The sequence below is a fragment of the Chelonoidis abingdonii genome, chromosome 10 (assembly GCF_003597395.2).
Source record: "Chelonoidis abingdonii isolate Lonesome George chromosome 10, CheloAbing_2.0, whole genome shotgun sequence".
NCBI lineage: Eukaryota > Metazoa > Chordata > Testudines > Testudinidae > Chelonoidis > Chelonoidis abingdonii.
In genome coordinates this window covers 39965801-39993572 of record NC_133778.1, presented here as the reverse complement: position 1 = coordinate 39993572, position 27772 = coordinate 39965801, and the positions used below count along the sequence as shown (strand labels likewise).

General features: G+C 44.4%; 1 protein-coding gene across 3 annotated transcripts in view; it reads left to right on the top strand.

The window, feature by feature from the left end:
• ITGA6 (integrin subunit alpha 6) overlaps window positions 1–27772 on the top strand; it is a 72929-nt gene that overhangs the window by 35642 nt on the left and 9515 nt on the right. For 2 of the 3 annotated variants that reach the window (XM_032790366.2, XM_075070118.1), the window contains 16 exons: window positions 748–875; window positions 3594–3689; window positions 5288–5349; window positions 6888–7045; window positions 9116–9274; window positions 10220–10335; window positions 10448–10637; window positions 10725–10808; window positions 11056–11135; window positions 11291–11368; window positions 11465–11567; window positions 13228–13401; window positions 14568–14666; window positions 15454–15564; window positions 15649–15747; window positions 24612–24737. In XM_032790366.2, the coding sequence (XP_032646257.1) occupies window positions 748–875; window positions 3594–3689; window positions 5288–5349; window positions 6888–7045; window positions 9116–9274; window positions 10220–10335; window positions 10448–10637; window positions 10725–10808; window positions 11056–11135; window positions 11291–11368; window positions 11465–11567; window positions 13228–13401; window positions 14568–14666; window positions 15454–15564; window positions 15649–15747; window positions 24612–24737 (1863 nt within the window). Of the gene's footprint in view, window positions 1–747; window positions 876–3593; window positions 3690–5287; window positions 5350–6887; window positions 7046–9115; window positions 9275–10219; window positions 10336–10447; window positions 10638–10724; window positions 10809–11055; window positions 11136–11290; window positions 11369–11464; window positions 11568–13227; window positions 13402–14567; window positions 14667–15453; window positions 15565–15648; window positions 15748–24611; window positions 24738–26997; window positions 27128–27772 lie in introns of all 3 variants that reach the window. The other variant, XM_032790365.2, reaches the window with a different exon arrangement.

Sequence of the window (27772 nt, the reverse complement as noted above, 5' to 3'; positions counted from 1 at the left end):
TCTGCGCAAAAGTGGCTTTTAGCTCCTTTTTCTAATTTTCCCCAATCCTGGACTAGCTGTGTGTTTTAAAGGAGCCTGAGGATTCCCAGGAAGCCATTGTGGCACACAACAGTCACCAGGGCACAGGGAAACCCAGTCATATCCTCTATGCCGGCAGCAGGGAGGGGTGATGGTAGAGGATATATCGTGGTGCTTAGATACTACAGTGATGAGAAGCAGCATAAAACCCTGAGATGGACATCTAAGCTACCCAATGATTCTACTACACTGGTACGATCTTCCTGGCTGGCTACCGTGACTTTAGGGTTAATTTGCACTCCACGCAGTGGCTATATTGCAGTGCACGCTTTGTGCCAATCTGGCCTATAATATTTAAGGGCCAAATTCAGACTTTCCTTGCATCTGCCAGACCTAAGGTCTGGAACGGGAGCAAGTGCCACCTGAAGGGAGCACTTCTTCAGAAGCATGGCATTTTGGAAAAGTGCAAGTTATCTGTTGCTTTTCCATAACTGAGAACACAGGTTCAAAAAGGAAGAGTGCAAGTGAGCATGTTCTATTCACCAGCCAGTTATATTTTTCTCATGCTGGATTCCCCAAATGGTGGAAACCCTATGCACAAACAGAACAGAGCAAAGGAACATGTGAATTTGTATACCTCACTGCTCCTCCAGTTTTCTTAGATTTTTGGAGTATAAAGCAATGATAATTACTTAAATGTCTTATTCCCAACAATCTGTTTGTTTTTAGATTCTTGATGGCAAAAAATCCAGTGTTCAATATTTTGGTTATTCTATTACTGGAAATATGGATCTTGATAGAAACTCCTACCCTGATATTGCTGTTGGGTCACTTTCAGATTCTGTCTCTGTTTACAGGTGTGTACTGTACATAGTACTTTTAACTAAATCTAGATTGGTTTTCTAATGAACTGCTTTGAAGAGATGAATGGTTTGTAATGCATTTTTTTTCCTCCAGAGGTTGAAAACTGTGCTGACAAAAAATACACACACATCAGTCTGGTCTGTTTTGGGTATGTCTACACTGTACACTTAGCCCAGGCACTGACTAAGATTTGAGTCCAAACCATCCTTCCATCCACACACAAATCAGTTTGACTTGGATCAGCAAGTACTCAGGGTCTGGCTCCTAGGATCCTGGTAAGGGGGGGTGAGTCAGAGCCCAGTCCCGCTGGGACTGAGGCCTAAGCTCTGCCATTTTACAGTGTGGATGCTGCTCAAGCCACACACCTGGGTGAGAGGTTGGTGTAGAGCAGTATAGGCATATTATCACTTATTAGCATGGCTGTGAGAGCCAGATCCAGCAACTAAACACAAGTTTACAATGTAGTGTGAATGCTCAAGCATGGACTTGGAAACACTGAGTCCACAGGCCTGAGTCTCGCAGACCTGGGCTTAGTGTGCAGTGTAGACATACTCTTCTACAAAACTGGCTGAAAGATAGCCTAACATCCCTTATGTTTAGCTTTTGTTATGCCTTTCTCAAGAAAACATAGCAATGTTTAAGAAAACTGTAGATTATGAGCTCTTGGAATGATGCATGTAAGGTGGGATAATTATAGTGGCTATTGGGAAAATCCTGCATGCATGCATGCCCATCATGACCAAGTAAGGCCTTAACACTGAGGAATCTATGCATTTCTGCTGTCTGAGGGGTGAAGGGCTGAATTCAGAAAGCCCATGTAGGTAGCTCTTAAACCTGTGACATGTGGAGCTCTGCTCTATGGGGCTCCCTTCACATCAGTCTGCAAGGAGATACTGTGTGAGCGACAGGGTCAGTGGATCTGCTATTGCAGACCTACCTGTCATCCCTTGATTGGGGCAGGGACCACCTTTTTACTCTGTACCATGTTGAGCATAATGTGGGACCCCCATGCTGCCTCTAGGTGCTATCATAATACAAATAATTATAATCTTCCCCCCAGACTTTCTTGCAGATGCGGGTGCAGTAGATGTAGGGTGTACTGAAGCTCTCAAGTTACATTTGTGGCCACAGAACAGTGTGGGGATGAGGAATCTGATCCCTTGCTGACCTCCTAAGCCTATAGCCTGGTTACTCAGGCTTTGTATTGGGGATAGGATTTGGCTGCAGAAAGATTTAATTTTGCCATTTAACGTAATTCCTGTCGTCATATGGAACCACTAACATTAAGGAGGAATGGGAAACATGGGCAGGACTTTGAGGTCTGAGTCAAGTTTGAGGTCTCAGTCCATATCTTCAAGGCACTCATGGCCAAGGCTCAGGATATCTAAAAGATCGCCCGGGGATGAAGATCGTGTTTGACAACTCTGCTCCTTGGGCACAGTGGAGCTTTCTGCAACAAGGCTAAAGCTTGTCTGTTCAGGGGACAGAGCTTTCTTGGGGTTGGTCTGAGACTGGAACAGACTCCCACAGGACCTAAGGACCATCCCATCATTGACAGTGCCTTCTCTAATATAAACATTGCAGCGTGCACATAATTAAAATCCCTAAAAATACCAAGAAAAGTACAAAAACGAGACACTCAGCTGCACCCACAATTCTCTCCCTTGGCAGAGGATGAGAGCAAAACCCATGTGTGACGGACATTAGCCATGTCATACAAGACTTGGTGTCTCTCAGTACTATGGTGATGAGGGCAATCTAAGTCCTTATATAAACAGGAGGTTAGGACACAAATCTGATGTGGTGTAAAAGGGGTGAGTCAGTGAAAGAATTCCACTGAAATAAGCATAGCCGCATTCAGCTTCTAAATATTAAAAAAAATGTACCTACTGCCCTTGTTCTGCTACAATTAATGGCAAAACTCAGTCACTTCAGGGGGAGCAGGGTTAGCCGTTCTCTTCATCTGTGTAAACAAGCCTATTTTTAAAAAGAAAAGAAATGCACTCCTCTCATGTTTAAAACATAAAATAAAATAAAGCTGCAAATGCAGTATTATGCCAGCAATCCTATATGCACGAAAGTCAGGAAGTGAAAAATTATGTTTGTCTCAGCAGCCATAATTCAGCCATCCACACTGCACATTAAAGTTGACATATATGTTAATCTAAATGACTTCTGCTACCCACTGTATACACACAGGGTCTGAATTACAATTGCTGTGGGAACCATCACATTGGATTTCCTGACTTCTTGTGCATGTAGAATGACAACCGTAACATTGCATTAACATAGTGATTTAAAAAACATTAATACAAATCACTTGACCTTCGTGGGTTTTCAGGGTTGTTCAGCTTCTCTACAAAATGCTGAAGAAGAGTTCTATTTTAAGCTCCAAAGCCTTCTTCTCTGTCTCTCTCACCAACAGAAGTTGGTCCAATAAAAGATACTATCTCACCCACCTTGTCTCTTCAAAATGCTGTAAGTTTTATTTCTAACCTTTCTGAAACTCAAAAAGTTTCTTTGAATAGTACTGGGGTGTAGGGAACTTCACAGCAAATCAATGCAAGTATAAGAGTCTGCTGCTTCTGTTGAACTCAGAGTAACATATCATTTATTTTTCTAATTGTAACTTTTTTCCTCCCCCCCCCTCCTCACACCTGTTTCCCCCCCCTCCAAAAAAAAAAAAAAAAAAAAAAAAAAAAAAAAAAAAGATCCCGGCCTGTTATAAGCGTTAAGAAAAGCATCAGGATATCTCCTGACAAAATTGACCTGAATAGACAGACCTGTTCGGAACCCAGTGGAATCTGGTAGGATATTTATTTTGTTGTAAGCTTTGGCATATTGAGTGCTTCATGTTTTCAGTGTAATGGGGATGGGCATGCGGACCCACTGAGCTGGGGAGGGATATGCAGTATGACTGATATATGTGAAACATATTCAGATCTTGGTGTCCAATAACTAGCTTTGCTTCTGAAAAGTATGAACAGGAGAATGGGTTTCCATTGGTTCCATCTATGTGCATTTATTCCCTGTCCTGTAACTTTTATAATTTAGAGCCTGTTACTCTTAAGGCTTTATGCAGACTGGAAAACCTATTAGTTGTATGGCAGATATCTTAATCCAGATCCCAAAGGCAAAGGTTAGGTAAATAGGAGTAGACTTCTTCAAGATGACATGTTGGGCAATAATTAAATTTGATGATACTCTTCCTTAGAAACTTACATTTTAAAAAGTTTTTTAATATAACTTCAGTGCAAGAATGAAGTGGTTGGTGGGTCATGTATAGGTGTATTGGTCCCATGTGATCGATCACTATCTATTTGTTTAATTCAACATACATGCATATTTTAGAGCGCCTGGGATGGCTTTTCATCATTGGCACTAAATGGAAGTTTAAAGACCAAAAATAAATAACTTTTCAATGAACATTGACTCTTTGTAACAAACTAAAAATGCAAACTACCAGAAGAAAAAGAACAGTCCTTTCAATCTGAGTAATACAAAGAAAGGCTTGATTCTTCTATACTTACTCTTAATGAAATATTGAGGGTGCAGGACCAATGTAAGAGGGTAGAAGGCTTGGGGTGTAGTAATTTGTGAGTTACATCCACAGGGAAGTATCACATGGGTGTTTTATATTAGAAAAGCTGAAACTGAAAATATGTTCCCATGTATCAGAAAGTAAATTAGAAACCAATCTAGTTTTATAGAAAAACAGATCTTGATAAACATAATTTGGTGCTATCATCTCCTCATGCACTGGCTTTTTATAAGGTGCTCTACAAATAGTGACAATCGCAAGAAGCAATTATCTACTTTAGATATTTAATAGCTAGAACTAGCTAAGTGGAAGAAGACTTACGTAGTAAAGACCCATTAGCAGACATTAAATACATAAAAAATAAAATACATAAATACATCCTGCTGTGGCAGCAGTGTAAATGACTACACTGGATGCAGCCAATAAAGAATCAAGCCGATTCATGTTAAACAGTCAGACTAAATATTTCCTATCCACTCTCTGGCTCAGATTTCAGTCTCCTGTAGTGTCATAATCCAATTAGTTCTCCAAGAGATTCTCCAGCAAATGCAGGAAAGACAAGATTTTTACTTATTTAAATGTGAAAAACAATTTGCTTTTGTAAAAACTTCTTGAAGCTTTTTTTTTTTTTTTTAATTTAAAGTATCTGAAAGAGTAAAAGAGAAAAGCACTTTTTCTTCTGGCTCTGTAATTTACCATTCACTTAGAAGCAAAATGCCAGTTCTGTTAATTCATATAATATGAATCATATTATAAAAGTCAAGATAACGGAGAGGTGACTGTACTGTTTAATGAAATATTCAAACTTTCAATCTGTTGGATCATGGCTTTTAACATTAATTTTAAATTCTTGACTCTTTACAGCATGGATGTTGAAGCATGTTTTGAATATATTGCTAACCCCAAGGACTTCAATCCAAACATAAGTAAGTAGTTATGATGTTTATCTGCTTGTCATGAGGTTTTTTATTTGCTTGTTTTTTAAGGCTGTTCAGTGTTTTGGAAGAACAAAGATGTGGTCAATAAAAGTCATCTGCAGAGGCAGATATGTAAATGATGTAACACACTCACACTGTGTCTGCCAGATCTAAAATGTAATTCAGTACATGCTGCCAGTACTAGCTGTCACTCGAGAGCTGTAGCCTGAGCTAACAGAAGTGTAGCATTCTGTAGAAATGTAATTTAAGTTGTATTACTAAATTGCTTGGGTGAAAGCTAGATTTTTGGCTGCTTCAAAGCCATGTAGTGTATGCCAACAAACACTCCGAGAGGAACAGTAAAGCCTATTCACACACCAGTATCACTCCATAAAATATAAAATTTTAAAATCCTGTTTGATAAGTAGTATTTACCGTTTGTCGAGGGACTTTTCCTACAAACTTACTACTAAGGGTGTTCCTCACATGAATGGTTCCTTGGAAGCAGCAATTGGAGTAAGGATTATTTGTGTGTGTAAGGATTTGAAGGCCTGTGCAATAAACTTATAAAAGTTTAAGACCAATTTCAGATGTTTTCTATTTTTTCTTAAGTGACCAAGATACTGCTTTTGCTGTACCATGGGAAGGTGTGGGGGTTGTTTGGTTTTTTTGGGGGAGAAATCTTACACGAGAGGGCTTTAAAAATTATTTTTTCTCCTGACTCCTCATCTCCAGTGTGTGTTTATTGGGGACGAGCAGCCAAATTCCCAAGGAACTGCTTGAGTACAGCACTCTAATGCTGACTACGGCACAGATCCTGCAAACACATGAGTAACTTTATGCTCATTAGAAGCCCTGTTGACTTCAGTGACTATACATACCTAAGCATAAATGTTTACAATTAGAGCCTATCATATCTGCTGCTTGGACAGGCCCTGTAATATTAATTCAAGTCTGCGAGTACAGGTTAAAACTGAGCAGGGTCTGTATCTACCGAAACCAAACGTGGCTAGAAGGGCACTGACCTGTATGGTTGGCTTATACCATAGTCTCTATATAAATACCTAACAGTGGATGCTGTTGTCTCATCCGGTCAGGTGCTTGTGGGGCACATCAGGGAAAAAGAGAGAGTTTATGTGGGGCCTTCACAATGTTTTGTGTTCCAGCCTTGCCTCTGCTGGCTGTGGAGCGTAATTACCATTTGTATTGTCACAACAGTGTGCACATAGGGGACACTGAACAGGAAACTTTTCTTTAATAACAGCAACAACAACAACAAAGCCTATTAATTGTGAAAGCTCCTTTTGGACATGCGCAGGGAAAGGGAAGCTGGCTGTCAAATGGGAAATGGCCAAAACAGGCAGATAATTAAGGTTATGCTTCAAAGATGGCTTTGCAAACAAAGGAGAGTAGTTAATAAGCCCAGTACTGGAAAGTGTGTAGTTCTCCTGGCTAATCTGACAAGCCTACAACTCATAAATTAGCATTCTTAGTGCTATAATATTTCCTAATTGTAGTTCTGTATTTTCCTTTTATTTTTGATCTAGAACTTAACTATACTTTTGAAGCAGAAAATGACAGGAGGCGGTTAGGCCTGCCATCTCGAGTTCAGTTTTTTAAGCAACTGTCTGATCAGTGGATTGGAAGTATAACTCTAGAAGGACAGAATAGAAAACAATGTGTGAAAACTTCTCTCGTGATGCAGGTAAAGTGATGGGAGAGTATTTTATTTTTGATTTATACCCAATAGAAAAACTTCTATCCTGGGCACCAGGTACGTTTTTGACATAACTTAAAGCATGACATACAAAATAAAGCCAGCACCACCTTCTTTCTTCAAAATGTGAGGGGGGAGGGAAAGAAAAAAAAACAAAAAAAAAAAACAGAAGAAACAAAATCAAGCTCAAACTGACCCTGACACTCTCACAGTGCCATCTCCTACCTCCCCGAAAGCCTGAATTAGAACATATGAGCCTTGTAGTGTTCCCTGAAGAGCAACAGACTGAAGCTTTCAGAACAAAGGAGAGAGAGTAAAAACTGAGGACCCTCGTGGAAGACCTGTACACAAGAACAATGGCTACTCCTAGGGGAATTCTGCACCAAAAAAATAAAAATTCTGTGCACAATATTTTAAAATTCTGCATATTTGTCAAAATAACACAATATAATCACACCAGTTTCAATTATTTTAGTAATTTATTTCAAAATACCTGTCAGCAAGTATGTCTGTAATTATAAACAAAACGATTCAGGAAACTCTTTTTGACAAATAGACTCCTTATTAAGTACATCAATACATTACTTTGAGTAATAATTCATTTAAAGTACAATACAGAAACGTATTTCCTGTACCCCTCAGAAGCAGAGCAAAGACTTAGGGGAGCCAGGGGTAACGGAAGAGAGAAGGAGCCTGGGAGTGAAGCTGGAGGGTTGTGGTATGTGGGTGGGAGAAGTATGGAACAAGTTTTATTTGGGGAGCAGTGATTGTTACAGAGTTAGGAAGCCTCCCTCATGTAGACCCTGGCTGACCTCTAGCCTCTCCCATTCTGTCAAGCACATCTGCCCCCATCCCCTGCTGCCCCTCCTCTCCCTGTCTCCGTGTGACCCTGCAACTCCCTTCCCATTCAGCCCCTGGCTCAATGCTGTCACTCCACTGGCTCCTGAGCCAGCTCCCCAGTCTGTGCCTCCCACTAGCCCTTCTGAACCCCAATCTGTGATCCCCCAGCAGCCCCATGTGCCCCCCTCTGTCCCTCCTGTGTCTCCTTACCTGGCCCTCCTGTGAAGAATCAACCTTTCAGCCAACAGCTGGCTGCTGTCTCTTCTGGTGCCACAGCCACCCCTGGTGAGTGAAAGGCGTAATTGCATTGCCTCCAGCAGAATCTATATTTTTGCAAAGGAAAAAAAAAAATCTGTGGAGACCATGAATTCTTTACATATTGCAGTGGCACAGAATTCCACAAAACTAAATAGTCTTGGGCATTTAATGTGGTTCTTAGTGGACAGAAAAAGGATTGTTATAGAGGACTTTGTTATAAGTTTATTTTCCTGGAGGACTCTACCCTGGGGCCGAGTGTGAGGGGCAGGAAAATGATCTTTGCACTCTGCCTAGTCTGCGACCAAGCAACAGCCTTGGAAGTGTCACTGTTGCAAGCCAATTTTTGCTTCCCTTTTCCTTCCACAATTGAATGAATCCTTTACAGCCATGGTTTTCAACCTGTGGTCTGTGGACTCCTGGTGAACCGCATACTATGTCTAAGGGGTCCGTGAAAGGTTGCCATTACAATACAACAGTGGTTTTCAACCTGTGGTCTATGGATTCCTGGGAGTCCGCATACTATGCCTAAGATTTCCAAAGGGGTCTGCACTTCCATTTGAAATATTTTAGGGGTCTGCAAATGAAAAAGGGTTAAAAACCACTGCTCTATAGGAAAGGGGGATGTATGTCCACTGTTTCCTCTTCTAGTGGATGGTTATTAAAGATATGATGCTTACCTTTGTGTTCCCAGATGTTATTTTTAGTGATCATTACCTGTGAGAGACATCATTAGTAAACCAATGAGCCCTGGGGTTCAGATGGCCCTTACCAGCATGTCTGGTGTTAATGTTCTTTAAGTCAATGCATATAATGAATACATTCAATTTTTTTCCCTTGAGAAACATAGCGAAAGAATCTTGCTTGCACTCTAACCAAAATAGAATATATATTGCTTAGTTACCAAATCTAGTGGGATTTTTTACATTGTATATTAAATAAGCTATTTCAAATGTTTAACAGGAAAATATCAAAGATAAACTACGTCCGATTCCTGTATCGGTTGGCGTTAAAATCAGCAGCTCAGAATCCAGTTTACCATCAAAGAGAAGACAAGGAAGATCACTTCCAGATCTTGTTCCAATTCTAAATTCAAACGAACCAGAAACAGTGAACGCAGAAGTAAGTCTCTTCTTGAACAGCTCTTTGGAAGATAATGCAAAGTGGATTGTTAAGCCAACAAAACACAATGTTTGTATGACAGAAGAGTGGAGAGGTTGGGTTATTTGCATAGGTAATTAGTTCCAGTATAGTCTCCAATTCAGAGGGGGTGTGTGTGTGTGTGCACGCCATGCGCTTGTATCAGTAGTCACTGAATTAAAGGCTGTAAAGAACTAAGCTATGACCAAAGAGAAGTGAGTGAGTAGGCACATGACATACAATTAATTTATAACCTCAGCTGTGGGATTATATGGGCTGTCATCACTTGTGGTAGCAGAAATTTAAAACATGCTCCTGCGTCATCCTAAAATAGAAGTGAAGATGGCACAGCTGGTTAACATACTAACTTTGCACCCCAGAAGACTCAGGTTGAAATTTAGCTTTAGTTACAAGTGAAAATTAATTGAGTTGTCTCATCCTTGTGAATGCATGTCCTACATCACACGAGCACTATGCAATAATGTTTGCAGGGTCAGGGTGCCCTGGAATGATCGTCCCTGGAACTTGGGGTTTGTCTACACTTCAAGCCAGGGCTGTAGTCCCCAGCTTGAGGAGACATGCCTGTGTTTGCTCAACTTCCATTACAGTAATGAGCAGGAGAAGCACATATCACTTTGAAACACTGGGCCCCAAACTGACCCAGATTTTGTATTTCCACGTGACATGATGTTTTCACTTAGCAGTAACAAGATAGATTTCCAGCAAAGCAATAGTGTGCACATCTCCTTACAGCTGAAAAGGTGAAGTCAGACTAAGACCATGTCTGTACAAAGAAGGGTGTATGAAGAGTCTGTGGCTCTGAACTAACTGTAGCATATGTCAGCAACTGTGTTTTTGTTTTTTGAACATAGATTTTAGTATTGTCGTATGTCCTAAAATAAACTGACTTTTTTGGCTTTTATATAGGTGCAGTTCTTAAAAGAAGGATGTGGAGAGGACAACATATGTAATAGCAACCTAAAACTTCAGTACAGATTCTGTACCAGAGAAGGAAATGAAGGCAGATTTGCTTATTTACCAATGTAAGACTTAATTTATACATTAGCAAAAATTAATGCACTTGGGTGGATGTTTGGAAGGGACATGTGTGTTTTTCCCCGAATGTGTGAGACTTATTATATTTTGTTTCCATAGTGAGAACAATGTTCCGGTGCTTGTCCTCAAAGATCAGAAGGACATTGCTCTAGAAATAACTGTGACAAATAATCCATCAGATGCAAAAAATCTCCAAAAAGATGGTGAAGATGCTCATGAAGCTAAACTAGTTGCAACTTTTCCAGATAGCCTGACCTACTCTTCTTTCAGAGAGCTGAGGGCTTATCCTGTAAGTATTCCAGAAAACCAGGACAAAGGTATATTACATATATTTAAATACTTACTGTGTTTTGACTTCTGCACATCTTTAATTCAGGAAAAACAACTAACTTGTGGTGCCAATCAAAACGGTTCTCAAGCAGAGTGTGAACTTGGAAATCCCTTCAAGAGAAATTCCAATGTGAGTGGCTTGTTTTTTCTTTTTTTAATTAAAGATGGGCCTAATATATAAAGTTAGATTCTGGACCTAGTCCTGAAGTTTTCCATAAGTTCAAGAGTGTTTATGTCTTGGGGTTTGATTTGGGGCCTATCCCGGTTTTCAACATGTCAGAATTCTATGATATTTTTTTTTTTTCATAAAACAAAGTTTGTGCCTACAAAAATGTATTCACCTAACATCATACTGTGTGGATTTTTTTCTTGTTTAGGTAACCTTTTATCTGATTTTAAGTACAACTAAAGTTAACGTTCAGACAACTGATTTGGATGTTCATCTGAAATTGGAAACGTAAGATTTTTTGTTTTTACCTTTTCTCTGGGTGTTTTCCCATATACTTGTAAATATTAAGGAATGGCTTCAACTTGTTTTGTAAAGGCAATTTTACTGTAATGTGAAAACTGTTAAAATTTAAAATAAACACTGCCATTTCCTTTTCATTATAGAACAAGCAATCAAGTTAATTTGGCTCCAATTACTGCTACAGCTAAAGTGGTTATTGAATTGCTTTTGTCACTCACTGGGTAAGTGTTTATAGTTAGCATAACAAATCAGTGTGAGAACAGATCCTTTGCTGCAACCCATACTAAAATATGATCTGTTTTTTTTAAATTGAACAGAGTTGCTAAGCCTTCCCAGGTGTACTTTGGAGGTAACGTAATTGGTGAGAGTGCTATGGAATCTGAAGATGATGTTGGAAACATAATAGAATATGAATTCAGAGTGAGTTGATCTACATTATTAAGAAATCATGATTGATTTTTTTCCCCTGACACTTGTGTTTAATAAAATCTGGCTGATTTGAAGATGGCTGCCCTAGCACCTGAATCACTACCATTAACCACCTTCCTCCTCACTTCTGCAACACACAACCTGACTGATCCATCAAGACTGGGGCTTCCTCCAGCCTTGAAAGTTCAGGTTCACACTTCCAAAAAGCATCTTCCATTTGTTTGTGTGCAGTCCCCTGCACCTACAATTTTCCAGCATAAACATCCATGCCTACAGGTAACAAAACTTACTTTCTGAGCACTAACACTGGTCATACCATGGATGGGTTTTGTGCATGTATGTGCAGATATTTGTGCACATAAAGCCGAGCATCCACAAACAAGCAGTGTTGCAGCCCTTTTTGAAAATATGGCCGTGAGCTCACTCTCTTGGCCTTCTGCCTTTTAATTACTAAGACAAAGATCTCATATTCACATCTCTGCATGGTCTGCAGGTTTCTGAATGCTCCAGTGTTGGCAATGTAAATTTTTGCTCCATGTATTTCCCTCCATCCACACATTTGTGCTCCACACTTGCTCAGTGTAGCCCATTCTTTTTTTTCAAGACTGGCTGCTCTTGCACCAGAACCACCTCCTTGTTCCCCACCTTCCAAAACACATCCTGACCGGCTGTGGTGTGTTTTGAAGCTGGAACCCTGGCCTCCTCTCCTCATACCTGCAGTGGACATATGACGAGGTTGTTAATTTGCGCATTCATGGTCTCTGTTAGAGGGCTGGGGAGAGAGATTTCAGGGGAAGGGACAGGAGCATGTCAAGTTCAAAAGCACCTAGATCTGTTTTATCATTTGTGTCCCTGCCTTGGGCTCCTGAAGACTTCCTTCTGCTATTCTCTTTAAATATAGCTGATGCAGTAACTAGAATACTTGGAGTAGTTTGTAGTTTCTGTGGCTCAGAGATGACAAAGCTCTAGATATTGCAGCATTGCTCTCTGACTAAAAAACAACTACCCTACTGCTGGAGAAAGACGGACAGAAGTGCAATTCTGTGGCATCAGATGTTCCCTTATAGTTGTAATCCTCCTGCTTGTCTATAACTGAGCACATTTTTGCTACTGCTAGAATGTTCTGGCTCCTGTTGCTGTCTTAAGGAGACTAGATCCCACTTATGTTTTCAGACACTACTGGCCCAGGGAGCAGACATTCCAATTGTTCCTGCACTGGAAAACATTTTAACACTAAATATGGCTGCTATCAGCCAGGCCAGCCACAGTCTTTGTATATATGCTTTTGCTTACTTTATCACCTTTTGTATTCTGTTCAGATCTCATAGACTAAGTCTTGCAACTACTCTAGTTTTATTTTTATCAACAGAACTTTTAAATAAAACTTTAGCAAATCTACTTTCTCCTGATTTTTGTTATACAGAACTGTATGCTAGATCATCCATGATTTCTATAATTAGGAAGGTTAGGTACCTTTTATTTCCAGTCAAAACTTGTTTGGCAAATCCCAAAGGTATAGTATCTTCGGAATTTGTGTTTTTTCCTGTGATTTTTCTTAATGCCAGAAAAACCCTTCAACAACTGTCAGTGCAGATCTGTAGCTGTAAATTCCAGTTTATAAGAGAATTTGTGGATTTTGTATTCCTAACAGATAACTAACTTGGGTAGACCACTTAAAACATTTGGCACAGCTTCCTTGGACATCCAGTGGCCAAAAGAAATCAGCAATGGGAAATGGCTGCTTTATTTGATGAAAGTGGACTCCAAAGAATTGGAGAAAATCCCTTGTGAACCTCGAAATGAAATAAACTCTTTGCGACTTAAGGTATGTTAATGTACTTTCACCTGTTTATAAGCAAGTTCATGTAACATTTAAAACACAACAGGGAGTGTGTTAGTAGGATACTGGTGCCTGCCTTGGAATGAGCTTTGTATCTTCAGTGACTTGAAAAGTGCATCAATATCTTATGCTAAATATACATCCTGCCATAGCTACTAGACTATGGCTCCTTCATTCTACATTTAAAAAATGTGAACTCTCTACATGTTTTGCAAAAACTTGCAAGTTTCCCATTGAAATCTAATTAGTAACGCATACATCTCTTATAAGCCACTTTGCAAGGCCTTGCTTTATCGGTGAACCAGTGGAGTGTGAAACACTTTTATTGTACATACTCGGTGAACACATTTAACAGGAGCATATCTACCTACTTTAGAATACATGCAGTGTTGCTCATGATATTAGAGAGACAAAGTGAGTGAGGTAATATCTTTCATTGGACCAACTTTAGAATAGTTTTTTTCCTTATGAATGTAGTAGGAATAGCACACTCTCTTTTTGGTGTGTTTAAAAAATGAAATGGCTTTGAAGCAGAGTGCAAGTGAAACACTGCCTCACTGCCCTCCATTTTTGTTTAGATCACTTTAAGTTACATCTTAAATCCTGATAATTGCTGTGATAGCAATGCGTAGAAACACTTGTCTCTGGCAGCAGCACTCAGATATGGAATCCTGGTGGTCATGTGGCAGACACATACATTTGCCTTGTGTGACACCTGCACTAGCCCTACTATCACTGTGTTTTTCTTTCATCTTCTTATTTTTACTTGGAGGGTCAGGTTTAGGAAATACTCTTTGTGACGCCACCAATTATTGGGGCAAAATAGCTTCAGATTTGTCTGTATTTATTCCTAGGCCTGCTATTTGAAACTGAAACTCTGTTCAAGTCTAAAAAGGAAAACTTGTTTTTACCTGAGCTATGTTTACAGTATATAAATCCTTGAAAACGGGATAATATTATGGGAACTGCAACTGACACTAAACATGCCTGTCTTTGGCCAATATCTCTACGCTTTAGTACTTGAATTGCTTTTTAACATCTCCAAGAAGCTAATATCTAAATGCCCAATATTCAGAGTCTTTTGCACATTTCTGTTTTGCTTAATAATCAATTTCGTGTCATTTATCAATATATAATTCTTTATTTTACAGGAGTCCCAGAGGTCAAGAAGGAAGCGTGAAGTTGCAGAGAAGCAGACTAATAATGGCCAAAAAATGTCTTTATTTTCAGAAAGAAAATATAAGACCCTGGTAAGCATTTTTTTATCAAAAAAACAATTTCTCTTCCATCTCTTTACCTTCCCTTTACTCCTACAGAACACTCTTAGGTTTAGCAGCGTGAACAACAGCATTTTGTTGTATAGATCAGGAATCCGCAACCTTTATTGCTGATTTGTTTACCTGCCAGGTCCGCAGGTTCAGCTGATCGCAGCTCCCAGCCAGTGGGGGCTGTGGGAAGCGGCAGGGGCCGAGGGATGTACTGGCTGCTGCTTCCCACAGCCCCCATTGGCCTGGAGGTAAACAAATCAGCAATGCCGCGTGCCAAAGGTTGCCGATGCCTGGTATAGATATTCTGTTTGACTTTTATAACTTTTAAAATATTTTTCTCTTCTGAATCTGGCAAGTATATTGGAATAATTTCCAGAGAGCTGTAAAAGAACAATTTAATACATCTCTCTAGATTTAATTAGCAATGTATCTAGGTAAGCATTTAGATTTCAAAAATGGACTTTAAAAGGGAATGGGATAACTAAGAATAAAGGAAGTGTGCACAGACTGATTCCTACATTTTGACAGATATTTAGTTGACAGTATCCATTCCTATCTTATCATTGAAATTAATAACAATTTTGCCAATGATTTCAGCAAGCCAAGGATTGGGCCTTCTAAAGGGACCACACCTGTAAGTCTACTGGACATACATACTCCTGTTTCTTTGCTACAGCTATTTTAACCCACCTTGTAATTTTTCAAATATTTTTCTGTAAAGTGTGACTTTTGGGGTGTGTGTATGTATGTATGTTTGTTTAAATTACAGGACTGTAATGTGAATGCACACTGTGTGAATATAAAATGTTCCTTGCAAGGCTTGGACAGAATGGCATTGATTGTACTGCGTTCAAGACTGTGGAATAGTACCTTTTTAGAGGTATGTCCTATTGCTATTCTTGAGGCATTTTTGCACTCCCCTGTCTTTTCTCTTCTAATGTATCCTCATTATATTTTGAAACAGGAATATTCTACGCTGAACTATTTAGACATCCTTGTTAGGGCTAAAATCAGTGTTCCTGCTGCTGCTGAAAACATTAAGCTCACAAATGAAGTTGCTCAAGTGAGTTTTCAAAATTTCTTTAACATGGGTTGTAGTGAAGTTTCCTGTGTATATAATACGTATTACTCCTGGGGGAATTCTGCACCAGCACAGACTACTGTCCCCTGCAGATTCTACTCTTTCCCAACAGTATAATTGATTCATGTGCTCTCCCAGGCAGTGGTCCCAAGTGGGTACAGCAGGAGCAGCCAAGGGAGATGTAAATCACTGCTTCAGAGGGTGGGATTGGGCATGCCTGCGAGAGACTGTCCCTCTTGCCCACTATCCTGGTGAGCTTGGTGGTAGGGAGAGGCAGGGCTGGGGATGCCCTGGCTGGTGGCTCCTAGCTTGTGCAGGGCTCCAGCTGCTAGTCTGGATTAGGACAGGACTTCCTGTTCCCCTGCATGGGCTGGGTTGGTGTTACACCCACCCCTGGCAACCTTCCCTGGCTTCAGGAAGCTCTGCACGCTCTCCCCTTCCACTCTCCACTTCCTGCCCCCATTGCTCCCAAGCTGGGGTCGGAGGGGTCACTGGCTGGGGAGCTGCCCCTTGCCCTGCATCCTGACACCCACCTCACCAAGTCCCAAACACTGATTTACAGTAATGGGCTACAGTATAGGATCCTGCAGGGTGGGAAGTCCCAGAGCTCTGGCTCCAATCTGAGCCTGGAAGGCTGCACAGCAGCAAAACAGCCCCACCACCTGAGCCCGCAGTTGGCTAGCACAGGTCAGCTGTGGGTTTTTCTTTGCTGAGTAGACATACCCTTTAAAGTCTTCTGTGCTTGACATATATGGAAATATTACTAATGCCAGCTGCTCTGTGGAGGCATAGATATGCCTAGTAAGGAATCTGTTTGTCAAACTACATTTCCTGGATCAAGTATTGTTACAGACATACTTGCTGACAGCTATTGTGAAATAAATTACCAAAATAATTGAAAATGGTATGATTATAGTATGTTGTTTTGGCAGAATTTTAAAATATTGCACAGAATTTCCTAAGCAGTAATGGATCACATATTGAACATTCTAATCCAGAAGCTTCTATCATCACCTTTTGGTTCCATAGATCTTTCTGTTCCTTAGCAAGAGGCATCCTATATGATGTGAGAGTGAACAGTGTAGGTTGTACACAGTCATTTTTAGCTAGATTTGGTCACTAACAGTGCACTGCCTTTCCAGCCCCATAAGGTGTGGAAAACCATGGGTCATGACTTTGCAGGAGGCTGATTTACCTGTAGCAAACATTTTTCTACTGCAAAACTCAGAGCTTTGTGGCTGCATGAGCAAGGGGTGCTAAGGAAGGAGAAAATATGCATATTAGCATTCTGCTTCCCAAGCTGCAGTATTTCTAAATCTGTGGTATGTTGAATGGATCACCCAGGGGAAATTAATCCAGTTCTTCTTCGAGTGATTGCTCATATCCATTCCAGTTAGGTGTGTGCGCGCCGCGTGCACGTTCGTCGGAGAAACTTTTACCCTAGCAACACTCGGCGGGTCGGCTGGGCGCCCCCTAGAGTGGCGCCGCATATATCCCATATATACCCCAGCCGACCCGGCCACCCCTCAGTTCCTTCTTACCGCCCGTGTCGGGCGTTGGAACAGTGGAGTGCGGCTTAGCTGACCTCCACCTTCCCTAGCTACTCGTAGTTCTAATTCTCGTTTGTCTAACCATAGTTCTAGTTGTTTGTTCTTATATAGTTAATTGAATTAGTTATAGTTATAGTTGTAGTTGTTAGTTATAAGTGACTCAGCGGGATTTGGGGGGTAACCCCTGACCCGCACCCGGTGCCGGAGCTCATGCCTGGCTCACCGGGCTTCAAGCAATGTGCGGCCTGCCATAGGCCGATGCCGACAGGAGATCCCCATGACTCCTGTCTAAAGTGCCTCGGGGAATCGCACTTGTCCTCTAAGTGCCCAAGTTGCAAGGCTTTTAAGCCTCGGACCAAAAAGGAGCAGGACATTAGGTTAAGGCAGCTCCTAATGGAAGCGGCGCTAGCACCCTCACCATCGGCACCGAGCACGAGCCAGCAGATGAGCGAGACTGCCCCTACGGTTCTGGGCACCGTCGGTACGCCTAAGGCTTCCCGGCACCGGCCGCAGCCGGCACCGAAGTCAACTCTGCGCCACTTCCTCTCCCCGAGGTCGAAGACGGCGAAACCTCAAACAGGCTCGACAACACCCGCGTCGCAGCCAGACATACCGCCAAGTCAGCCAGCTCGGCACCAACGTCTGCCGCGGCACCTCCTAAACCGGCACCGTCGACTCCGGCCCCGCGAGGACTGTCGAGTCAGGTGCCTGCCAGCTCCCCGGCACCCGCAGTGGTAGAGCTCACTTTGCCGTCGACTCCGGAGACGTTCTCGGCGGCCAGGGACTTGATCGCCATGACTGAGCTGGCACTGCCCTTACCCCCGGCACTGCCGGTGCGGGTACCACCATCCATGGGCAAGCCGTCCCTGGCCAGACCGTCGTCTGTCAGCACGGCAGACCGGCACCGCATAAGGTCGCTATCCTGGGGGCGCTCCAGATCGAGACGTCGCTCCTGGTCCCGGCACCGCACTCTGTCCCGGCACCGCTCGAGCTCGCGGCGCCGATCAACCTCTAGGCACCGGTCGGTCTCAAGGCGTCGTTCGGTCTCTCGCTCCCCGTCCCGCTACTCATGGTACCGCTCGAGCTCCCGGCACTGTCACGGACACCGTTCCTCCCGGAGCAGATCTCGCCATAGGGGCTCGAGATCCCGGTCGACCTCCCAGCACCGGGCCGGTCGCAGGTCCCGGTCCCGCTTTCGGTACCGCTCTGTGTACCAGCACCGGTCTCCACAGTCCCGGGGTGCGAGATCAGTTGGCACTTCAGTGCTGGGGTTTTCTGCTCCTCTGTGGCCGTCCAGGCAAACAGCTTCTACGATCGGAACCGAGACATGGAGGTGCCCACAGGGGTCTTTCAGGACACATGTCCTCAGGACGCCGGGCCTCAACAGTGGTCCTTTTGGACACCCTGGGCGTACCATCAAGCCCAGGGTGCTCCCCTAGTCCAGCCCCACCCTGCTGCCTCGGAGCATCGGGCACCAGAGGCCACCATCTCCCGCCCTCCCACAGAAGAATCAGAGGAGCACGTCACACATCCCCCGGACTCCCCAGGACAGCTGGAGCAAGAACCACCCCAGGAGCATGGGGTTATCCAGGACCCCCTCATTCCCGGAGTATCTTCCTCCTCGTCCCCGGATGAGGCTGTGGCAGGAACCTCCTCTTCAGGGCCTCCACCGATAGACCTTAGGGCCCATCAGGACCTCCTTTGAAGGGTGGCTCCTAATATCAACCTCCCGGTGGAGGAAGTCCCGGAGGTTGAGGACCCTGTTGTGAGCATCCTGGCAGCGGATGCCCCAACCCGGGTGGCACTGCTGTTCATTAAAACCATCCAGGCCACTGCCGACACTCTGTGGCAGTCTCCAGCCTCCATGCCACCAACGGCGAAGGGGGTCGAGAGAAAGTACAGAGTACCCTCTCGGGGGTATGAGTACTTGTATGTTCACCCTCCCCCCTCTTCATTAGTTGTCCAGTCGGTCAACGAGAGGGAGCGCCATGGTCAGCAGGCGCCTGCCCCAAAGTCTAAGGAGGCTAGGCGTATGGACCTCCTGGGGTGCAAAGTATATTCGGCGGGTGCCCTACAGCTCCGGGTGGCCAACCAGCAGGCTCTATTGAGCCGATATAATTATAATACCTGGGCGGAGGTGGGTAGGTTCACAGAGCTGCTACCCCGACTCACGCCAAGAATTTACTGCGTTCATAGAGGAAGGCAAAAAAGTGGCCAGGACCTCTCTTCAAGCCTCCCTGGACGCGGCCGACTCGGCTGCTAGAACTCTGGCCTCTGGCGTCACCATGAGGCGCATCTCCTGGCTCCAGGTCTCTAACCTGCCTCCGGAGCTGCAATACACTATTCAGGACTTACCCTTTGAGGGCAAGGGTTTGTTCTCAGAGGCCTTCTAAGGGCCATCCTCGGTTGCAGAGCCTGAAGGACAATAGAGTCATCATGAGGTCGTTGGGCATGCATACCCCCGTGACCCAGCGTAGGCCCTTTAGGCCCCAACCCCGCCGCCCGTATTTTCCACCACGGAACAGGCAGGACCTCAGTAGGAGGCGCGGGCGGGGTGCGCGGAGGCGCCAATCCGGCCCCCAAGGGGGGCAGAGCCAAGGGCCCTCTAAGGCTCCGCCAGGGCCTAAGGCCAACTTTTGAAGGTGCGCCCGGGGACGGCGTACCAGCCTCAAGACAGGATCCTTCTCCCCCCTTCTCCGACCGCCTTTCCTACTTTCTCCCGGCGTGGTCCCAGCTTACTTCGGACCTTTGGGTGCTGCGCACGGTGAAGCAAGGATACCACCTCCAATTTGCTTCATCCCCGCCTTCCCGCCCCCCATCCCGGCCCCTCTTCAGGGACCCCTCTCACGAGCAAATCCTCTTGCAAGAGGTGCAGTCTCTCCTCACTGCAGGAGCCATAGAGGAGGTTCCGATAGCCGAGAGAGGGAAGGGGTTTTACTCCCGCTATTTTCTAATTCCCAAGTCCAAGGGAGGCCTCCGGCCTATTCTAGACCTGCGGGGGCTCAACAAGTGGCTGCTCAAGTTGAAGTTCCGCATGGTCTCCCTGGGAACTATTATCCCGTCTTTGGATCCTGGAGACTGGTACGCTGCCCTCGACATGAAGGACGCATACTTCCATATTGCCATCTTTCCACCGCACAGAAAGTACCTTCGGTTTACGATCAACCACCAGCACTTCCAGTTCGCAGTCCTCCCCTTTGGCCTCTCCACGGCCCCGAGGGTGTTTACAAAGTTCATAGCAGTCGTCGCCGCACACCTCCGCAGGCAGCAGATACATGTGTTTCCGTATCTGGACGACTGGCTCATCAAAGGGTCATCTCCGACTCAGGTCCACCAGCACGTCAGCGTGATCACGACCCTCTTCTCCCGGCTGGGTCTGCTCCTCAATATGGAGAAATCCACACTGACCCCTACTCAAAGGCTGGACTTCATGGGAGCAACTCTGGACTCCACGCTCGCCAGGGCTTTCCTGCCCCAGGCCCGCTTCCAAGCGATCGTCTCAATCATCCGGGGCCTGCAGGCCTCCCCACTCACCTCGGCTCTCACCTGCATGGGCCTGCTCGGGCACATGGCCGCATGCACTTATGTCACCAAGTACGCCAGGCTTCGCATGCGGCCCTTTCAAACGTGGCTCCACTCGGTCTTCCGCCCGAGCAGAGACCCTATGGACGTCCTAGTCATGATTCCTCCGAGCCCCCTCCGCTCCCTCGACTGGTGGCTGAATCCGTCCCTGGTATGCGCGGGAATGCCGTTTCAACCCCAGCAGCCGTCGCTGACCTTGATGATGGACGCGTCATCCCTCGGTTGGGGGGCCCATCTAGGTCGCCTGCGTACCCAGGGCCTGTGGTCCGCCCAGGAGCTTACGCTTCATATAAACGTCCGGGAGTTAAGGGCCATCCGCCTAGCCTGTCAGGCATTCCAGCAGCTCCTTCGCGGCCGTTGTGTTTCTGTGTTTACAGACAACACAACGGCCATGTACTACATCAACATACGGGGGGGACCCGCTTGTCTCCCCTGTGTCAGGAGGCCATTCGACTCTGGGACTTCTGTGTAGCCCACCAGGTGGACCTAGTGGTGTCCTTTCTCCCGGGGGTCCGGAACGCCCTAGCGGATTGGCTGAGCCGGTCCTTCCTCTGCCACGAGTGGTCAATTCGACCAGACATCATACATTCCATCTTCCAGAGGTGGGGTTTTCCCCTCGTAGACCTGTTCGCCTCCCGCTCGAACAGGAAGTGCCAGGAGTTCTGCTCCTTCCAGGGTCTCTCCACCCGGATCAATCACGGACGCGTTCCTCCTGCCCTGGGGACACCGCCTCCTGTATGCTTTCCCTCTCGTTTCCTCTGGTACACAAGGTCCTGCTGAAGCTCCGCAAGAGACAAAGCGATCTGATCCTGATTTGCGCCTGCGTGGCCAGGCAGCCCTGGTACACCACCTTGCTGGATCTGTCGGTGGGCCACTCTGGTTCCCCTTCCGCGTCTTCCCCAGACCTGATCACACAGGACCATGGCAGGGTTCGCCATCCAGACCTGCGTTGCCCTCCACCTCACGGCGTGGCTCCTTGCATGGCTAAACGCTGCGGAGTTGTGCTGTTCCGCTCCGGTAGAGCATATTCTCCTCAGTAGCAGGAAATGCCTTCCACCCGCTCCACGTATTTTGGCTAAGTGGAAGCGCTTCAAACATGCTGGTGCACGGTCCCAGGGCGTTACCCCCTTAGAGGCCTCGATTCCCATGGTCCTAGACTATCTCTGGACCTTAAGCAGCAGGGCCTGGGCGACATCCTCCCTGAAGGTGCACCTTGGAGCTATATCCACTTTTCCATCCAGGCGAGGGTGGTCATTCCTGTATTCTCTCACCCAGTGGTCTCTCGGTTCATTAAGGGCCTGGAGCGCATCTATCCCCCACACGTTGCCCTGCCCCCACCTGGGACCTCAACTTAGTCCTAAGCAGGGCTGATGCATCCGCCCTTTGAGCCACTCGCGACTTGCTCACTCCTGTACCTGTCATGGAAGACGGTCTTCTGGTGGCTATTACCTCAGCCCTGGCGGGTCTCTGAGCTCAGAGCCCTCACGGTGGACCCACCTTATACTATCTTCCATAAGATAAGGTGCAGCTGCAACCTCATCCGGCGTTCCTCCCTAAGGTAGTGTCGGCCTTCCATAATAGCCAGGACGTCTTCCTCCCAGTCTTTTTTCCAAAGCCCACTCTTCTCGGCGGGAGCAGCAGCTACAACCTTAGATGTGCGTAGAGCGCTTGCTTCTATATTGAGAGAAACGCAAAGCGTTTCCGCAAGTCTCCTCAATTGTTTGTGGCGGTCGCGGAGCGCATGAAAGGCCTGCCAAATCTCCTCCCAGAGGGATTTCCTCCTGGGTGACAGCCTGCATTTCGCACGTGCTATGACCTGGCACATTGTTCCCTTGGGACGCCTCACGGCACATTTCTACCAGAGCTCAAGCTTCCTCAGCCGCCTTCCTGGCGCATGTGCCCATCCAGGACATATGCCGTGCTGCGACCTGGTCGTCAGTCCACACCTTCGCCTCGCACTATGCGTTGGTCCAACAATCTAGGGATGATGCAGCCTTTGATGCAGCGGTGCTCCATAGGGCCACATCTCACTCCGACCCTCCGCCTAGGTAAGGCTTGGGAATCACCTAACTGGAATGGATATGAGCAATCACTCAAAGAAGAAAAGACGGTTACTCACCTTTGTAACTGTTTGTTCTTCGAGATGTGTTGCTCATATCCATTCCAAACCACCCTCCTTCCCACTGTCGGAGTAGCCTGCGCAAGAAGGAACTGAGGGGTGGCCGGGTCGGCTGGGGTATATATGCGGCGCTACTCTAGGGGGGCCTAGCCGACCCGCTGAGTGTTGCTAGGGTAAAAGTTTCTCCGACCAACGTGCACGCGGTGCGCACACACCTAACTGGAATGGATATGAGCAACACATCTCGAAGAACAACAGTTACAAAGGCGAGTAACCGTCTTTTATGTGCTGTGTGGGCTGTGAGAAGGAATAACATAATTCCAGGTCAATCCGCTGGACTAGATACTTTTTTTTCCCCCTCCAAAGGATTACTGAAGATCAGGGAGATGATGATTATTTTGTGTTGCACTGGCAGAGATGGAAACAGAGCCCCCTTGTGGTGTGTGTAGGGCCATCCTTAAGCATATGCAGCCCCACATTTCATGGTGCACTAGGCAGCCCCAGCCCTCAGCTGTTCCCCCCACCGACGCAGGGGGTAGGGCTGTCCCTAAAGGGGTGTGGGGCCCTGGACAACTCTCCCTCTGCCCTGCCTCTTACCCTTCTTCCAGTGAGACAACCCTCCCCCACACTCATTGGCAGCAGTGGGAAGTAGAGGAACCTGGCCCCAGCCTGCTCTACTCCACCAGCTCCCAGCACTGTGCTCCACTTCCCGCTACCTGTGAGTGTGGGGAAAGGATCGCCTCCTGCACTCACCGGCAGCAGCGGGAAGTGGAGAGATGTGGCCCTGGTCCCAGCCATGTTGCTCGGGTTGGGGAAAAAACTGGCGGTGGGAAGTTAAGCACAGTGGCTGGGAGCTGGCAGAGTGGGCTCTGGCTGGGCTTCTCCGCTTCCCACTGCTGCCAGTGAGTGGGGGGATCCTTTCCCCTACAAGCGACATGGCTGGGGTTGGGGCACAGGAAGTGAAGCATGCTGCTCCTGGCCCCTTGCCAATCCCCCTGGTCACTCTGGGCCTGTGGGGCCCCCAAAGCTCCTGCCTCCCAGACCCGGGGGGGCTGCGTAGGGCACCCAAATGGCTTGGGATGACCCTGGTTGTGTGACATTCAAATACTTAATAAAATGACAGTCCCTGCTTTGAGTTGGACAGGTTTATTTTTTAACCTCTCTTCCCCCCCCTGACCTCATCCACAAAAAAATTGTAATATTTAGTTTAATCCAGTACTTTCCCCATAGACCCTTCTCATTCTAAGAGTTCAGTACTTCTGGCTTGTAGGTCCTATATGCTTCTGAGCTTCCATTAGTCTGGAAGAATTCACTGGCACACTGGGATACATCTCACCTGAGTACGTCCAATGGAATCACCACCATCATTCTCAAGAGCCAGGCATGGTCAACTGCTGCTCTTGAAAACTGGGTGATAAAAAAATACTTTAAGTAGGTATATAAGAATTGTAGGAGACATGTCTTCTTCAGACTAGTGACTAGCCTCCCTAGCACAAAAACGCTGAAGGCACTGCTGAAGAAGTGAATTTTGGGTTACAATTAGGAACTTGTTAAACTTTCCATCCCCCTTGCTCAAAACTTCTTCCCTCCCTTAGGTGCGACTTACTGTTTTTCCTGCAAAGACAGTAGCACTTCATACAGGAGTGCCTTGGTGGATCATCTTGGTGGCCATTCTTGCTGGAATACTGATGCTTGCACTATTGGTGTTTTTACTATGGAAGGTAAGTTATTTTACAGATCACTCTTATCTTTCCAGGTACAGGTCAACATATGAAATAAGATAGAAAACTAGTTACACAACTCTCCAAAAATGCATTTTCAAAAATATTGCTATAGTCTGCTTAATCATTAAAGTAGTTTCATTTCATGCTATTAGTAAAAACCTTACTGAAAATTAATTTAATTTAAAAAAAATCAAGGTTTATTTTATTTCTCATCTTGGAAACGACCAGTGAAGTTGTATTTTTGCTTTGTAGTAAAAATTAATAGTATTTTCAGTTTCTGCAACATTTGGGCTGAAGAAAAATGCATGGAAATGTTTGTTAGAAAATGTTCCATAAACATTTGTTATTTGTTAGATATTGTACACAAACTTTTATAAATCCTAATTTGGGGGCAAATTTTGGTGATACATTAACATTTTACAATATAAAAAGTTATTTAACTTGATTGGTATGCGGATTAGAGCCAGTTGGGGTTTACAGTTCAAACCACTTCAAATTGGCCTGCTTATTGAAACTGTCAAAATGCATGCATCACAAATTAGTACTATCTACAGTACTTGGAACAGTAAAGCTTCTTGTTCTGATAAAACATTTGGATACATTCTTGTGGCTTGAGAATATTATGAAACATAATAGATGCCTATTAATACCCCAGACAGGATGCATTGTCCCTTTTATGTACAATGTGCTGAGAAGTTGTTAATGCAGACATTACTGAAAAATGTTGATTGTAGATGCTGCATTATCTTAAAAACCTACTTTCTCCCTTTAAGTTAATACGAGATTAAAGCATGGTTTATAAAGTCAAAAACATAAGCATTTGGCCTTCACCTTATTCTTTCATTCTTGGTGGTTTGGTTCTTAGGCTCAGTGTCCCAGTTGTATATCACCTAAGAATTCCTTACAGAGCTACCCTTGTCAGGGGAAACTAGTAGTGAGGCAGGAATAGTTTTAAATGGAAAGAGTACAATCCTCTTATTCCTGATTCTCACCCAAACTCCAAAATTCCTAGCTAGACATTGTTGCTAAGGAAGCAAATTCCTGGATTAGGAAAATCCCTTTGGTCCTTGGTACCATCTGGTGCTCTGATACTTCTACTATGTTTTCAGAAGAGACCCTGAGGAACTTCACTTGAAAATAGCTTCTCTGAACAGCTGCTGCTGTTTGCTGACCATAAAAGGTGCTCTTGTTCAGAGTTTCTAAAGGTGCCCTTAAATTCCCTTTTGATTGTCCTGTTATGCTTTCTTCTGGTAGATACATCAGCCTCTGTTGTAAAGTAACAGCACATAACTGCACCAAATATTACTTCCGATTAAATTTTTAATAACTCAGTTGAGGTGCTACTTTTTGACTGCTAAGGATTGATTATGCACACGTGTGTCGTTTGTAATTATTGTTCTTTCAATATAAAAGATCTATCATCTATGTATCTTATACTAAAAGGAGAATTAAAACTACTAGAGAAAAGTCAAAGCTTCTTAAGATAATAGAATATAATATGGCTACCTAACCACAAGGACAAAATGATTTACTTAATTTTTTTTATGTAAAAGCAACAAAAACTTCCGCCATTGTGGGAAGTTCAGTAGAGTCCTGAAGAAAAAAAGTGACCATCTCAAAGCAAACGACATACAAATGACCCTTTGGGTGAAAGTACAATAAATGTCCACTTGTCTTTTGGGACTTAATGTGACCCATTTGTGTTTCTACCATTTGAGCATTGTACAGGTGTCTTAAAATGTAGGTATTCCTTCTCCTACCTTGTGTATTCTTTATCTGAGAACCAAGAGCTTATGGATTGGCTCCAAATAATGTCCTGGTGTTCTGTAGTACTAGTGTTAGTAGTTAATACTTAATCTGTATTTTTGCAATACTGTCTTAGATATTTTAAAATGCTTGCTAAACAATTGGTTAAGATTTGTGACTCTGCATGCTGTTGACATAAAGGTGCCCTAGGATGCTGACAGATTAGTCAGAAACTACAAGCTGGTGTAACAAATTCTCTCTCCCCTAGAGGAGATGGGGTTTTTTTTGGTTCTGCATGGAGGGACATGCTATCCTGGGAAGTGTTTTGAAATACCTTTTTCCACCCTCACCTATGTTCACAGTTGATGCTCTTGTGAAAAGGATGGTAAGAATTACTGTCCATTCCATTTGATTGTCTTGTGAATTGGCTTTAAAATGGTTTAATAGGCTGTCACTTTTTTCCTTAACATACCTATCCATAAAACTGACTAGATACCTTGCTTCCTTGTAGTGTGGTTTCTTCAAGAGAAATAAGAAAAATCATTATGATGCCACATATCACAAGGCTGAGATCCATACTCAGCCATCTGATAAAGAGAGGCTTACTTCTGATGCATAGTATTGATCTACTTCTGTAATTGGTAATTGATCAATATTTTTTAATTTCTAGCTGTGGGACATGCTAGGGTTGTGGTGGCTAACAATGGGAAGCTTGCTACTGGGTTTCAAAATAGCAATGTCTGCTTGCTTACTCTGTTTAGTGTCACCTTTTTCAGTGCATGATGAGAGACACAGGCTCTTACATATTACTTTAAATGCTTTTTGTGTGTGTGTTTCAACAAAAAATCCTTACCTCTACAGTGGAGTTCTACCCACTGAAATAACTTTAAAATACAAATACTCGATAAAGTTTTAAGATGTAAAATAAAGTTTATTTGGTTTTGTGTTAGCGTTTCCTGATATTTTACATAAATTGCTTTATTAACCTCTTATGCATGCTAAAAGTCTTTGTGCTGCTCATGATGAAAAGGCATTTCCTTATAATTATTTTTAATTGCTGTGGAAACTGATAAAGGTTTAATGGGTTTTTGGTTACTACTTAAGACATTCTAAAATATACTCTGCTGTGATCTGAACACATTTTTTTCTCCTGAAAACTGACAGATGTTTTATGCTTTTTGTAAATTTTGCTCAGCATAGGAAATCATAAATGTGGTGTGTGTGTGTGTGTGTAGATATCTGTCTCTTATCTGATGATGCTTTGGGATCTAACTAAAATCTGTCAA